The sequence below is a fragment of the Pinus tabuliformis genome, chromosome J (assembly GCF_031772625.1).
Source record: "Pinus tabuliformis cultivar Carrire ecotype Pingquan chromosome J, CPIR1, whole genome shotgun sequence".
Lineage (NCBI taxonomy): Eukaryota > Viridiplantae > Streptophyta > Pinopsida > Pinales > Pinaceae > Pinus > Pinus tabuliformis.
The window spans coordinates 1,053,909,127-1,053,925,925 of record NC_142295.1 but is presented as its reverse complement, the minus strand read 5'-3'; the positions used below and the strand labels follow the sequence as shown (position 1 = coordinate 1,053,925,925).

Here is a 16,799-nt window from a genome sequence, read left to right as displayed (position 1 = left end):
GGGGTTGTCTTAATGCAAAAGGGCCACCCAATGTTGCAGAAAGCAGGGACATTTTTTGGAAGCAAGGATGTGGAAGCGTCATTTCCCAGAATTCTAGGAAGCGAAGCGTCTACTATATATATATATATTTATATTTTTTGCATTTATGTTAAAAAAAACATCCAAAATACCAAATTAGTTGTAGAAGACATGAAAACATGCATATTTTTACATAAATCAAGATAGTTATGGCATCCATTGTACATCAATGATTAATTATTCCAACGTCAACCATCTAGATGCATCAACCGTCTAGAATCTAGATTCCTCTTCTCTTGTTTAGCCTTTGCCTCTACTTTGATTCTCTAGGGATATTAGTCAACATTTCCCAATTTTGATCAAACAACCTATCCAAGCCTTATAATATGGTAGAGAGCTTAACATGTCTGATCAATGATTTTGACTTGAGCACTTTTTTGTTAAGGCCATGACAAAGGAGTTCAACAATCAACAACACCAACACTGGGGTACATATAGGGCTCGATGCTCTTGATTAAATGCCAATCACATGCCCTCATACATGATATAATCCAATGAAACACCACAATCCCATTGATCTTGAAAACTGTTAAGTCTGCTGAATTTTGAATGGGATGTGAAATTCTATTTTCTCCATATGAATTTCGATGAAGTTGGAACCACTCTCAAACATCTTGAGTCATTTCATGGTAATGCTAAAAATTTAAGCAAAAGGATGGAAATTAAAGATAAAGGAGAATGCCACTTTTACTTTAAGAATTTAAAATTACCATTAGGGAGCATCTAGGAAGCGTCTAGGGAGCATCAAGGGGCACCTTGGGAGTATTCAGAAAGTGTAGTTCCTTACATAATAGTTCGAAATTTCCAAAAAAAAAAAAACAAAAAAAGCCTCGCGGAACCGTGTGAACCGTCCATCTTCTCCCAGATCTGCTCGCAATCCGCGATGGACACGTGCTTGAACCTCCACAAATCCGCGCCTGATCCTCTTCGGAACCACAAATCGGGCTCCCACGGATCCATTTTTTCAGGAATCACCAAAAAATGGTGGAACCGCAGATCTGATTTTCGGATCCGTCAAAGGATCGGTGGTAGATCCGTACGGGTCACGGTTCCGCCTCTGGATCCTTGGGGGGGATGGTTCTTGCAACTATGGGGCCGCTCCATTGCATTCGAAAGTCAAAAGCTCTAGGATGTAGAGAAACTTTACTCTCTATACGACAAAGAGATGCTTGCTATCATGCATGCTTTGGAAAAGTTCAGTCAATATTTGGTGGGAAACAGCTTCGTAGTGAGGACAAACCACAACAACTTACATCATTTCTTGGAGCAAATGGACCCGAACGAACAACAACAAAAGTGGGTAAGTAAAGTCCAAGCCTATGATTTTGATATTGAGTATGTAAAGGGGAAAAGGAATGTTGTGCCCGATACACTTTCCTCTTCAAAATTGAGAATTAATGAGAGATGAAGTAGCCTATTGATCCCCGTAGGCTATAGTTCTCAATAAAGGGGTAAACTCAAAATACCCAACGTTTGGACGTGTTTTGAGGCAGCTGGGCAAAGAAACCCAAAATTGGGGAAGTATAATTTACTCTATCAATTAAGAAGAAGAGATCCCTCTAGGAAATTTATAAATACAAGAGGTTTGAATTCATTTTGGAGCAATCATTGTGTGGATCAATTCAATTGTTTCTTGAGCATTAGCTCTGAGGGTTTTAAGACCCTTTTCTTCTTGTCAATTTTGGTGGTGAAAGATTCCACCCTAGTCGACACCATTCCCTCTTTTCTCTTTGTCCTGGTTTAGGAATACTCTTTGGAAAAGGTAGCGAATTTCTGTTGGGTTTTACTCCTTGATTTGGCACAGGAACATTATCTGAGAGACAGTGAGGGTTTCTATTGGTTCTTTAAGCTTGTTCTGGGACAAGTTGCAAAGGAGGCTCTAGTGCAGATCTATCGAACTCTTCCTAAGACAACTTTAAGGGAGTTTCTCTTGAAGTAATCAAATCTGAGGGCATAGAGAGAGTGGAATTCTGGTACAGTTCGAGCACTAGTTTTCTGAAGCAGAGTCTATCTTGGATGCTCAGCGAGGGAGGGAGGAAGCAAAAATTGCAGTGGTAATACAACAGTTTCCTGGGCAAGCGAGAGATTCTGGGCCAAAGAAAGTAAGTCCTGTGTGAATTGGTGGCTGGAAATTCCAGATCCTGTGGCTTGAAGAATTCAGACCTTTGTTGGAAGCTCAGATCTAGTCTGCAAGAGACCCCCGAAGCTGTCCAAGCTTGATCTGTGGGAGAGAGACTAGTTTGAAGGTTAGCAAGGGCACTCCATCCTGTAGCTCGAGTTATTTTTTGCAGTTCGGATCCTACAGCAGGAAGGAGAATTAGTACAGCGGCTCAGATCTGATAATAGAAGGGAGGCCGAGATTGTTGCAGACTAGAACTGGTTCCCTAAGTAGGATTAGCTTCTAGAAATTATATAGAAAAAAACTCTATGACCTCTGGTTAGGGCACTTGAATTTGTTGACTCCGTCAATAGTTAATTTGTGTGGTTCGCAATTCATTCTGTTGTAAAACTTTAGTTGTTTGAACTGAATTATGTGTTGATATGTTGATGGTCAACGTATTGTTCTGTCAAGACTATTGCACTGCTGTTTTTGCAAAAGAATTGAGCTACCGAATGATATAGTATTTACAACATTATTGAATGGACTCACAATGTTATTAAATTTAGCTACTGTATTAGAGGAAGAAAATTAACTGCTACAAGAAATCTTAGGACAGAAATTACCATAGAATACTACATTTGAATACTTCATCTTCCACATTCATCCATGGAGTTGGTTGCCCTGGGATTTGCACACATGGATTCGTTACATGCAACTTGTGGAACACTTTCTATTTTTGGAGGTTAGTTAAGTAGCATTCTCATAGGGGGAATATTTTATTTTTATATCTCTCATGCAAGCTATTCTAGGTGGACCCTTGAGTACATCCTCCCATAGGTTGAAGAGTGTTTTATTATATTTTACATGCATCCGTTTGGAGGGTGAATTGTTTGTGGATCCATTTAGCATTTGAGTTGGTATATTACCTATTTTCAGATGGTGTGTCCTCTCTTGGAGGTTATTTTTGCATGTTATTGCCTATTTTTTGATGAAGGCGACCCCTCTTGAAGAGGCCAGCAACCACATGCCTTGATGTTGTGAACCATGTATCTAACTACTACAATATTTTACCATTTATTGATTTGTCGTGGAGTTAGTTAGAAAGATAATATATTTTATTTGTATGAGAGACTTAACTCACCATATAACGAGGAGTTTCTCTCCATTTCATTTGTAATCGGCAATTGGAGAATTTGGTGGTAGAGTGAAGAAGTGAAAGAATGAAAGAAATTGTAGGGGCTTGGAGATGATGTTGAGCTTCCCTTGTGTATGAAACCTTGTAATACTAATGAAACATTGAGGTATTGATCTACTTTGTTGTATGGTTATGATATGAATTTCAATTGTTGTTTATATGTTAATCTTCTTGTTATAATACTTATGTGAAAGCTCAATAATGAACTCAATATTCATTTTGGAATAAGCAATGTGAGGAGTTTCTCCCTTTTTTAGCTGTTGTATTTCTGCAATTTTTTTAATCAGATTAAGTTGCAGATTTGGAACTACATTTCAGCCATAAAATAACTCCTTCAAATTTGTTTTAATGAGTGACTTGATTCTATAGCTTATTTTCAATGACCACATTGGGGTAAAATGCATCAAACTAATTTCTTTTACCTTAAGTACACACCTAAATTGTGAATGCATCAAATAAGTACTTTCATCCAAGATGTTGAATTTGGTAAACTAATCCGTTCAACCATATGGCTTACTTGAAAGTAGTTGATAGTAACACACCAGTGATTTCATTCATTCAATGTTTCATGAATCCATTAGCCTTTAGATTGATAGGCACTAGTCTTACATCAACCCATTTCCTCGTTCCTCTCATTTCCCTTTCATTTTCTTTCCATACCCCCTTTCCATTTCCACTACCACATGCCATTGCTACAACCACTTTGTTTTATCAAGGCTCACTCTTCATTTTACACCTTGAGCTCCCATTTCACAGCTTTGATAAAGGGAAGCCGCACATGAGTTGGAGAAGAGTCAGACAAAAGAGAGAGGAAGAGCTATTGGCTTGATATGGAAAGCCTTCCTAAGTTGCACTACACCTTGTTGATTGGGATTTTACAATTTTGTGGGTGCTATATTTTGTTGTAACAAGTGCAAGTACAAGATGGGAAGTGCAAAAGCATCTCCTAGATTTATGCCAAAAGAAAAATAAGATATCAAGATCTAAAAACAAGTTATAAAATAGATGCAATCTAGCTAAGAGAGGGTAAGATAAGGTGCAGTTATAGTAAAAATAAAATTGCTATAAATTAAGAGTCTCAATGTTGAGCCAAGGAGAGAGAGAGAGGATGTCAAGGCTTGCTAGAGATGGTGTCTGAGGACAAGGGGACTTGTGGGCTTCCCATCTTCTAGTCATGAATATACTATGGAAGTGCCTATGCATTGTTGTATGATATCTAATGGGAAGTGGTCTAGGTTGAAGGGGCTCAATTGTATGATCCTGAGGGGGAGCACAAGAGTGAGGAATCCCACCTCTGCAGCCTGCTAACATTCGAGACCATGGAAAAGTGACTATGTATAGAAACTTGGCTACTGAATTGAACCTAGAGAGCAGTGCGTTGGATTGGGGGCGGGGGAGGGCTTGATTTCCTATAACTGCCCTTTATTGGTCTAGTGGTGTGCAATCTGTGACTTGGTATGGAATTCCTTCCTAGATCACAAAAGATTCACTAAATGGGGAGATCGAGATGAGATATGAGGCGTCACCAATTTGGACTTTGAAATATCGTGTTTCACTATTTTTCGTTTGTTTCTTTGATCAGATGGAGTAACTGGGAAGTAGGAGGTGTTCCTCTTGAGAGCCTCCAGTTGAGATGAAAGACACAAAGACTGAGATCTGTGTCTAGACTCTTATCTCATGAAGGGAGCAAGGTATTGTTGATCTGGATAACTAAAGAAGATAGAAAGAGAGTTTCGTGGGTACACAAGGATCCTTTCACACATCAAATCTTATTACTTTTGGAGATGGATTGAAATCTAGGTGTGAGCTCTCTCCAACCATTCAAATTAGGCTATTCATGTTCTTCCTATACAAGAGGAGTCTAAGAAAATTTGGCTGGTTTAACTGGTCCTTCCTCTTCATTAATTGCACTGAGAATAGGCAGGTGCATCTACACCCCAATGTGATATAGATGTTGTCATGTACCGGTAGCACTTACATGTTTGCTTCAAAAATAAAATATAATACTTGTAAAAATATTGGAAATATTATATTGTAGACTCTCTCTCTCTCTCACACATTAAAAGGAGAGTTTTGATAATGCTATATAGAACGACAAAAAGAGTGATCCAGATTTCCACAAAAATAGCAATACTATAAAATATGATATTTGCATAGAAATATTGTTGCCCCTCTTCATTAGCTCCTAGATTCACCTTAAATGATAATTTTTTTAACACTTAAGGAGCTTTGGTTCCTCTTAGTCCTTCATAGATTTGGAGTTAAGATGGATCTATACTAGTGATGATTCCATTGAAGACTGAAATGCTATTAATCATTTTATTTCATTTTCAGAGGCACTAACCACCAAACAGGTGATATCCTTGACATCCATTCATCCTCTTCATGAGTGGACTGAGCTGTCATATTCGTGGACAGGGATTGTTTTTTTGAGATGATTGCTTTTTTACCATCGAATCAGCCATTTGATTGCCAATCCTGAGAGTATGATTGGAGGGATTTATTTCAAAACTCCACTTATAGTCGAGACCCATATTTTATGATTGATTCTAGCTCCCAAGATGGGTCCCAGGATTAGGCTGAAAGATTAATACTAATAATAATAACTTTGGAATTACCTTCAACAATCAAATTTCTAATTTGCAGGTGTTGGATTATTGAAATACATTCCGTTACTGTTAGCTCCTGCTTTGTTGTTTGTTGTTTGTGGAAGGAACCTGTACCATATCCAAAGGTCCTTCCCTGAAGTATCCTGAAGTATTCCTCCCAAGCCCATTGGTCCAGAGTTGCCTTCAGAGGCACCATCAAAATTAAATTTGATGAAACCTAGATTTGCGGTGGACCAGTTATGCCTGCGTTTAGATTGGATCCTGATTCCTAACCTTTCTTATAGGATAGTCCAGTGATAAAGCTTGTGGAACTTGATTTTCAGCTTGATGTCAGTCCTGTCCCATCATGAATTTGCAGGATTCTACACAAGTCCTTTTTGTAGATCCCCAAATGTGATCAGGGGAAACGTTTTTACCTATGAAAACACACAGATTCTCTTCTTTCCAGAGATCAAAGGAAAATGTCTATGGGTTTGTCCCCTGTTCAAGAAGAGGTCCATGATTTGTCTGGGACATATCTTTCTTCGAATTGCTAAAGTTTGCTTATATCGACGAAATATTGAGAGGAAATTTACATGCCAAAAAGAGATGTAGGCTACTTTCTTTAGCAATATTACATTACTGTATCTAGTTGGATCTTGCAGGCCGCTGGTTAAAGTGCTTATTCTTTTTTGCTCTTTACTGCCAGGCATGTGAAGGTTGCTATCTTCACATATTGTTTTTGATGCCATATCATGTTCCAAATCTTATCTTTACATGTCTCCCCTTCTATCTAGCTCTCTTAAAGATTCTTCCTTCACATCGTGTTTGCCTCTGAAGCCTCATCTCAGCTTATCATGGACCAATACCTGGACATTTCTTCTCTAATTTAATTCAGATCTAAACATTTCCCTTTTGGCAGGGGGGAGGGAAATTGGCCTGTGTTCTGGGTCCATCCAAAGACTGAAAGGAGAGTTTTGTTTTGCTTCGCAGAGTACTATTACCTTGTACATATCATTTGTTATGACAAGATCTTTAATCAAGCTGCAGTTTATGAATTTCTCCACATGGGGGAGACGATTCCATGAATCTAACCAAAAGGAGGCTTCCCCTTCTCTGATTTCCAAAAATATGTGCTTTCTTTCTTTATTTTTAATTTTTTTTTTTTTTTTTCAATTTTAATATTATTTTAATGTGGTTCACTGACCTCAGAGATCGGTGACTGCTACATCCACAAATATTTGTACCAAGCAGATCTCCGAATGGATCATTTTTTGCTGGCTTTACCATGGAGCCTGAACCCCGAGAGTGTCGAGAGAATTGAATCCGTGACCTCTCAATAGCAAAAGGTGCTTTAACAATGAAGACTCGACCAATTGAGCTAACCCTAGGGGCTACGTGCTTTCTTTTTATGTCCCTGCTTCTTGTCATACTATTCGACAGGCTGAATCCTTAGGTAAGCATACGGTTGCTACAGACAGAGTCTTGGTTTGAGATAAATCTCCACAGCTCTTTTGCTGTGAGCACTGTTCATTTTTAATCTACCGAAACCTAATTCTCTGTCCCATTTAGTTTTGGCTGCATCTGTTTGAGGAAGGAGATGCCATTTCTTTACCATTTGGGGTCCTCAATGTCAAAAGTTCTCATGAATGCTACCAATGCCCTCTATAATCTTTTCGGGGCCAAGGTTAAGGAACTCATGTATGTTAGCATAATTGCAAGGATCAGGGCTGTTTGGGAGTGGGCAGCGACATTTTCAAAAGCTCCTGGGTTGGGAGCGAATCGAGAATGAATTTTTACATAATATATGTTTTATATATTTTGATGTGTATATGTCAACAAAAGCATGTAAAATGATGAATTATATTTAAAAGCATAAAAACATGGATTGAACCATATAACATAAATTATTTAGAAGTTATAATCTTCATCAACCATGTACACAAGTTAGTAACATACAACATATCAAGTCTTATGACTCATCAATCTTAAAGTTTCAAGCTTTCAAAATTAAATATATAACATTTATCATCATTGATCACTAAAATTGTACTTGTAACCATTACCATTACCAAGTAACCAAACTATAACAAAGAATACCTAAGATGAAATGAAATGTTTCAACTTTCAACTTTCATGAAGCGTCATATTCATAATTCATTACCAATGAGTTATAGTCACTAACTTCAAACTTCAAACTTAAATTGTCTACTAGGAATCTCTTCTTGCATAGTTGGACGACCATGTCCAAAACTAGAACCCGAAGGCACATGACTTCCATGTGAGGATGTAGATGGAGGTGGCGACAACAAAAGCAAATCTTGTGGAATTCGAGCGCTGCTACTGGATGATGAGCGTGGCATCATCATCATCATCTTTCAAAAGTTCTGTTTCCAATTCTTCCAGATGTATAATTCCATCCTCCAAATTATATTCCTATTTGTTGTTGTCCCAAGTCATATATGATGTATCAACACGAGCCCAGTCACAATAATGTGTCAACAACCTCAAGCTGTAGTGCACAAAAATCAAGCTTTCTGCCTGGTTTTCATTAAGGCAGTGTCTTCTCACATTATGGATGAAGCTATAGGTGCTCCAACACCTCTTTGCAGAAGAAGTATTTACAACCTATGAAAGCACTTTTTTTGCCAATTTTGCCAAAAGTCCCTAGCCGCCATACATGTCCCACCATGTGACAACATCTAGTCTATCCCTATCTGAGATTGCATGCAAAAAAACCAAACACTCCAATGCTAGTGAAGTATTTGCCTAATTCTCCACGCAATCTAGCACACTCCTCCTTGTTAGGGACCAACTTGTCTAATGCTGTCATATACCTATTTTGTACCTTTGGATATATATGGGGTTTGGTCCTAACCCCCACCCCCAAGTGCATGTTTTCCAACCCAAGATGGAGGGTAGTATTTTGGCATAAGGATATACTCCAAGGCATGTAGTGGAACATTAAATTTATCTCGCCGTGCACACACATAATTGTAAATAATATCATAAAAGTTGGGACATTTTTTGTTGAACAATATATTTTATTTTCCCCAACATGTTATCCATCTGCTCATACACCTCCCTAATCATTGGTGCATCTGTAGCTACAAAACTAATCATGTTAAAAATGGGCTTGGTGTATTACACAACTTCGCTCACACGTCTCCAAAATAGACCGTCAAGAGTGCTCTCCTCCACCTCTTCAAAATCTTCACTGTCAAGTGCTGTTGGAGCCCTATCTTGTAATACTTGCCAGTGTTGACTTGATACCATGCTAGCCAATGACTCCTTACCTTCAAAAGGTGCTTGATGGTGAGGTAATAGCTAGCAAATGTAGTCTCTTCCCAAGCTTCAACAACTCCAACCTTAAGTGACTGCAGAAAAGCCCATGTGTATTGCTATGATTGATAATAAATTTTATCATTCTCTTGCCTCTCTTGTAGAAAGCACCAAACCATTTTGTATTGAGGTTGTTTGTTCTTAATAATATCATGCATCAAAAGGTTCATTGTGTGAACCAAACACCCAGACCAAAATATGTTGGGGTATTTATCCTCAATGATTGCTCTCGTTGCCTTACAATTAGAAGCATTATCAATGATGACTTGGATGACATTGTATGGCCCAATACTTTCAATTGTTTGAAGTAATGGTTCTGCAATGTTGATGGCGATCTTGAACTTTTCTGAGTAATCATATGCTGAAAGGAAGACTGCACCACTAGTAGACACACCAAGAACACTTATCAATGGCTTGCCTTTTACATTTTTCCAACCATCAGATACAATGGATACCCCATAGTCATTCCAAGAATTTGTCAATTTACCCAAAGCATGTGTTATTTTGGCTTTTTCATGATCAAGTCCCATGGTTCTAGCCTTGTCATACCTAGGGCTCTTGTATCCTTTAGGGGCATCATTGATGGCGCCAACCATTTCATGCCAATAAGGTGAGCGAAGAACATTGAATGGTATCCCACATGCATAGAGAAATCAATTTTATTTCGCATCCACATCAATCCTACACCCTTGATCAAGGAAATCTGATATGGTTCTACACAATTGATTCACCCTACCTCTTTGGCTCTCCAATGGTGCCTTCAATCCCAAGTTCCAATCTCCCTTGCAAGCTCCTCAAGCTCCCAAGCAACCCTCTTAATCTTCCTCAACTCAATCTCCAATTCCAAAATCCCTCTCTTGCTCTCTCAATATGCAAATGGTGCATTATGGGAGGGGAGGAGGCCTTTTATTTCTTTTGGCACCCCTCGCCCCCCCTCCCTTTATTTTTTACTTTTAATAATCTTTATCCAGCCATGCGATTTTACTGGGAGTGAACGAGAGCGGTCAAAGATTCTTGAAGGCTTTTTAAGGAAGATCTGTGGCTGCTTAAGGAAGATCTGTGATTTTGCTTGCTACTCTTTACTTGATGCTTTTCAAAGTCCTCTAGATTTTTTTTGAAGTTCCTAACTTCTAGAACTCTTATTATTCCCAGTAGCAACTAAGAATGAGTGACTCGTTGAATAAGAGGCCACCATAATGTTTTTTTAGGAAGGCTTCTTCTCTAGCTTTTGAAATGATGCTACCTAAGGTATATATCATTTAGATTAAAGAGCATCCTTGTTGCTAGTTTTATGATGATCCCAATAAATGCATTGGGCCCCCATTAACAAGAACGACAAGGGAGGCACTTGAAATAGAGCTATGAAGTTTGAACCCTTTTCATCCATTTCGAGTTGAAACCAAAACTGAGAAGGATCTTCTAAAGGAAATACCATTGGACTTGGTCATGAGCTTTAGCTAAGCCAAGTTTGAGCAGTATTCCAACTTCTCTTCTTGCCCTTAGTGAATGAATTGCTTCTTGCACAACAATCAAGCAATCTGATATTTGTCTTCCTGCAACCAAACACTTTGTTATGTAGCTATGAGTTTTCCCAAGAGGGATTTTAGCCTAAAAGCCATTATCTTAGTAACAATCTTACAGATTGTACTGTCGAAGAATCTAGAGCAATCAACGAATGAGATTCTTCTTGACATGATAACTATTTGTGAGGTATTTAATTTTTGCTTATTAGCACAATTTTATCTTGATATCATTAGAGTGTGTATTTCTTACTTCATCAAATAGTTACCAAAATACAAGAGACAAGAACACAAGATGTTGGCTTTCTGTGAGGGCCAAAACCTCTCACTCTTGGAGAGGAAAATCCGCACACAATTCTTCTTATAGAGATTCCAATTGACGAATACCAAGACCTTGACCCTTGACCTACTAGGCCACTCCAAGACCAAGACATCAATCCTCTTCCTCGTTACTGCTGAGATCATCATCGTTACTGTTGCAATACTGAGGTCATCTCTGTTGCATCACTGATATCATTACGACTTCACCATTGCTACACCTTAACTGAGATTATCACTGTGTCTTTATTGAGGTCATCTTCTGCTGCACCACTGAGATATTGATTGCTGTTACTTCTCTGTTGCAACACTACTACATCTTCTTTAACAACGAGGTATGGATATACATATAGGAGTGTTGTACGAATATCATTATCAAGATTATGATCTTGAAGCAATGTCTTCATTGAGATCATGGTCATCATCATCCAGAATACATGTTGAGACAGAGTGTCATTATAGGATAACCAAGATCCTTCTTGTGACAATGATGACCAAGATCCTTCTCCCTCCTTTATCGAGACTATGACTGTGCACTCCTTGCACCAAGTTCATTCTTGTCAATGTGCCAAGACTGTCATCATTGTGATGCTGCTTCGAGACTGTACCTAGAGACATTGATCATGATGACTGCACCAAAATTTCAGAGGTTTTGTCCACTTCCGCAATTACAGAGGTTTGAATTCCCTGTCTTTGTGGTGACCCTAATTGCGAATTTATAGGTGTTATGCTTCCATAATAAGCTGACATGGCAGTGAATCGTTGTGACACTTTATTTGAGCTGACTTGACATTTCTTTTAATCCATTTGCAGGCCGACATGACTGTTCTCTTCATCGTTTTGCTAGCTGATGTCTTCAGGAGGATTGTGCTTGTCTTGGAGGACCTTTTAGACTAGAATACATTTACACATAGGCTCAAGAAGAGCTCCTTATACATGACTTTGACCCTTTGACTTTCCTAGACCTATGAAATGGGCAAGAAACTCATTTTTATAGTTTACAAAAATAATATATCTTTTTCTTGACAAGTACAAAGATAAAAAATTTCATTTGTAAATATTGAACCTAGTTACACTTTCTTCAACACTCCCTCTTAACTGGGGAGGTATTTACAATGGTACTTGGTTATTCTCAATTTGAAGAATTTCTCATAAGAAGAATCGAATTGGTAATACCATCTGTATAGCATCATATCAATCAACATTTTCATAGTGCAAGGCCTTGACTAAAAACTCCATCTCTCCACGAGACCATGAGCTATAATGTTGGTGAGACCAATGATTTATAGACACCTTCATCGTTGTCTCTCAAGGTACATACCCACCCAGGTGTTCACTGAGTATGACCTTCTAGGACTATTCTTATCTTGGGTTCCCAACCCTCAAAGAATATTGGTCCTCTTGCCTACTCTTATCTTGGATGCCCTATACATAAAGAGTATTAGATGCCAGATGATTAACCAACCCTCCATTCTTTCTTCCCATGTGAAGACAAGAATGATGTGTCTATCATGTGTCTACATTTCTATTCATGGCCTTCATCTAGACTTACCACTGTTAGTCTTGGTCTAGTGCATGACAACATGAAATAAAAAAACACAATTGTCACTCCTTTGTAATCAAGGGTGATCTAATTCAAACTCCCTCTTAGCTAGGGACTTGTTCATTCATAACCAACTTCTTCTTAGTAGGTCCTTCAACTGCTTGATCTTCTTTCTTTGATGTCATGAAGTCTTTTGTTTGGACTTCTTCTTGGTAGGGCTCCGACTATTGATCACTTTCCTTCTTGGTTTGTCATGTCATTCCTTTCTTCATGGAAAGTGGCCTTCTTGATACATATTTGGAACCTTCGTCATATGACTACTTCTTCCTCATCATGTTACTTTCAAGAATTTCCATCCGCCACATGAATGCTGATTGTACTTGTACTCACAATTCTTGTTCTAGTAGCTCTGCATGAACTCATCTAGATATTACTCAAGAAATCAAAACATAACATTAAATCAAATTGTACCTTTCGAGATGGCTCTTCATCATGACATATTCATGTAGGTATCAACATCCTGCATACATGTTGACATATCTCCAAAGATATCTATTGTCAAGGGTCTCCATCCAGCATACATGTTGACATATCTCCAAAGATATCTATTGTCAAGGGTCTCTAGAGAAAAATTGATTTACCTCAATTAATCGATTCAATTAACTAGTTTTCCTAAAGACTTAGGGAAAATAATTAAGGCATTTTCTTGTGAAACTTTTTCTGGGTATTGGAGAAAATGTGTTCCTTAGTCTCATAGACACAATAGAGACTAGAACTCATGCCACCAAAAACTAACATATTGAGCCACTTGCACTGTAGAGAGAATCGCTCTCTCTAGTGATGACTCACTCACTCACTCGTGCTCTTTGTGTCTTCAACTCCATCACTAGCCTCCATTTATAATCTTCATTGATTCCAAATCTCAAACCCTAATCTGCCTTCAAGAAACATCTTGAATCTTCTTTCTAGAAACATCTCGAACCTTCCCTTTTAGAGACATCTTGAAGATCAACGGTTGAGATTATTTCCAAGTCATTTAAATAATTAAATTATTTATTTTTAGAAAGTAACCCAATAGTCCACAATAATTAATTCACTTTAATTATTGGACTTTTCCTAAGTCAAACTCAGGAAAGAAGACATAAATCACTAGAGGAGGCAAATAATGTCTTCCACATGTTGTGACACCAAGCAATTGTAGAAGACCTTGATGCTACTCACATCAACACTCCCTCTTAGCAAAGGAAGAGATTCTCCACCACCCCTAGCTTATCCCAATACATTTACACATTTTGTTATCCAACTTATCCTGGTACATTTCCACATTTCGTGCTACTTAGCTGCAAGGTATGAGATTTTGCCTACTTTGGTTTAAGCACAATAATTGAGTATTTTTGCTCCATCTGAACCAAGATTGTTGAAACTTGATAGGTATCTCCTACGATGATAAATATGATTGCTAGGAAGGATTTGATTGGTGGGATATCTTTAGTTGGCAATAAGCTTAGGAGATTGCAATTTGTATCCCTTTTGATTGGAATTAATTATTAGAGCAACTGGATGAAGAAATTGATGCTATGCTTCCTATTTACCAATCTCTAATATTGACAAACATTTGTTGTGAGGACTTCACGCATAGATGGAGATTACGGGAAATTTGTTGTAAGTTGGGAGATTTGGAGGAAGCATATGGGTTTATGGAATAATAGAGTGGTTTTGATGTAGAATTCGAGATTGGGATGGCTGCAATGATTCTTTTGCAGTTGGCAACAGGATTAGTAATGTTGACGGGGCAGTTTGTTTATGAAATCAGTGATGGATAAGTGGATGGGTAGCAACTGGTTTTAGTGTTGGCATGCAATTGGATGGGAATGGTTGTGTCTACAGATTGATTTGTTTAACAGTTGTACGAAGAGGATTGTTTGGGGCTTTCTATTGATTTTGTCAACTGGTTTTAGTGTTGGCATGCAATTGGATGGGAATGGTTGTGTCTACAGATTGATTTGTTTAACAGTTGTACGAAGAGGATTGTTTGGGGCTTTCTATTGATTTTGTCTGAACCATAGTAGCAAGATTTGGCTGTATTGGCCTCTGCCGTATGGAATATCAGCACCAGTGTGACATTGGGATACTTCTCTGTATTGTATGTATACAGTATGCTTCACATTTGACTGTCTTTGATGCTAAAAAGCACAGTCCAAATCCCCACCCTTTAAAAAAAATGGTACAAATATGAACTTAATTTCCAAATTTTTGAGGGTGATTCTTTTAAAATTTGAAACAAAATGTATGTTTTGGTATCTATGAGAGGTATACTTCCACATTGTAGCTGTACTGGTTTTTTATTTTATTTTTGGTTACATATTTTTTTGTATCTGTATTCAAGTCTTGCTACAATGGTTCAAACTATTATGCTGAGCATAGCTTAACATGGGATGCACAGTTTAATTATAGATGAATAACGTCATAGGAGAAGAGAGAATATGAATCCTTAAAAAATATTCATCACTATTTAGTACTAAATGTACACGAATATTGTAGATACTTGATCACAAGTACTTGCTCTCCATTCCATATACTTATGCTAGATACCATAATATGCATAGATGTCATAGCAAATATATGCTATTCAGAACAAACCAAATCTAGGGTATAGAACGGAAGTTGATTGTAATATTTGTTAAGTATGGGCCTTGCCTTTTGTCCTCACTGAGCAATGAGTACTATTCAAGTGCTGTTGTTCCAAGGTGGTATGCTAATACACATCTTTTTACTGTTGTTCTGGAGTCGTATGGTATGAGGGTTCAAATGCTTGCTTATAAAAGTGCATATTAAATAGAATTTTAGTCTGGCTGTAATGTGGTTCATTTTAGGAAACCATTTCACAAATTCTATTATGGCAAATCCGTTTTACTTGATAATCCATAATCGAGTAGATCTGGATAGGATCATTTCATTACATTTATTAGATGCTTCATGACATTTGTTTTGCAAAATACAAGCCATGGCGTGATACCATTTTCATGTCTTTACAAGCATTTGATAAGTCATTCGATAAGTCTTTTTCTCTCAAAAACAGTGAATTATTTCTCAATCATTTTTTCAATTATGTTGCAGGGATCTGTTCGCATATCTGTTTCTGTCCCCAATCTAGAAGAAGGAAATCTGAACGGGCAGATGCTGGAAGTTACAATACAGTCTCTATCTGAAACTATATCCAGTCTTAAGGAGAAGATTGCAGCAGAGGTTGCCTTACCTGCAAACAAACAAAAACTTAGTGGACGGGCAGGTTTTCTCAAGGACAACCTATCACTTGCATATTATAACATAGGGCCTGGAGAAACATTGACGTTGGCCCTGAGAGAACGTGGTGGTAGAAAACGATAGGCATGTAATTGACCACTGACATGATGTCAGAATAAAATTGATGATCCTGTCCGTAAGTTCTTTCGTTTATATTGATAATATCCTGTAGGAAGCTTTATCTCTGGGCTTATTGAAAGCTTATGTTCTTTTTGACAAATTATGGAGAATATCTGCGAAGGTATCTTTGGTGAATGTTTTGTAATCATATCCCTTTACCTTTATAATGTCGTATAGAAAGCTTTGATTCTCTGGGCTCATTGAAGGCGTACTTGCTTTTTGATAAATTATGGAGAATATTTGCTAAGATTTGTTTGGTGAATGTGTTGTAACTTGTAATCATATTCTTTTTTTGATGTCAATTCACCTTGGATCATAGTTGTCTGATGTGCTATGATACAAAGTGTTCGGATGTTTCCATCAGTTGCTTAGGCATGATGAGTATTCTTATGCCAAACCCTTGGAAATACCCATATATGCATGGATGATTGAAAGCGCTGATCCACAAATAATAACAAGAATTTTAATCTTGCAATATTGACGGGGACATTAAAGCCAACAAATAATCGGTTAATGCTGCCACGACACAACATTGGGAAGCATGTTAACAAAGTCGAGAGAAACTTATCGACCAAGTCGCTGAAATTACTACCATTCCAGCAAAGCCACTCTAAACCAGTCAAGATGATCACATTCTTTCTCCTTTTTAGGAAACAGGCTAAAAAGCTCTCTACAACGAAAATTAATGGGA

The 16,799-nt window shown here is 37.8% G+C and overlaps 1 protein-coding gene across 1 annotated transcript in view; it reads left to right on the top strand.

The window, feature by feature from the left end:
- LOC149230551 (putative splicing factor 3A subunit 1) overlaps positions 1-16,355 on the top strand; it is a 32,181-nt gene extending 15,826 nt beyond the window's left edge. The window contains exon 3 of the mRNA XM_089379024.1: positions 15,803-16,355. Coding sequence (XP_089235150.1) covers positions 15,803-16,072 — 270 coding nt within the window. The 3' untranslated portion in view covers positions 16,073-16,355. The remainder of the gene's footprint in view (positions 1-15,802) is intronic.
- Positions 16,356-16,799: the final 444 nt, after the last annotated feature.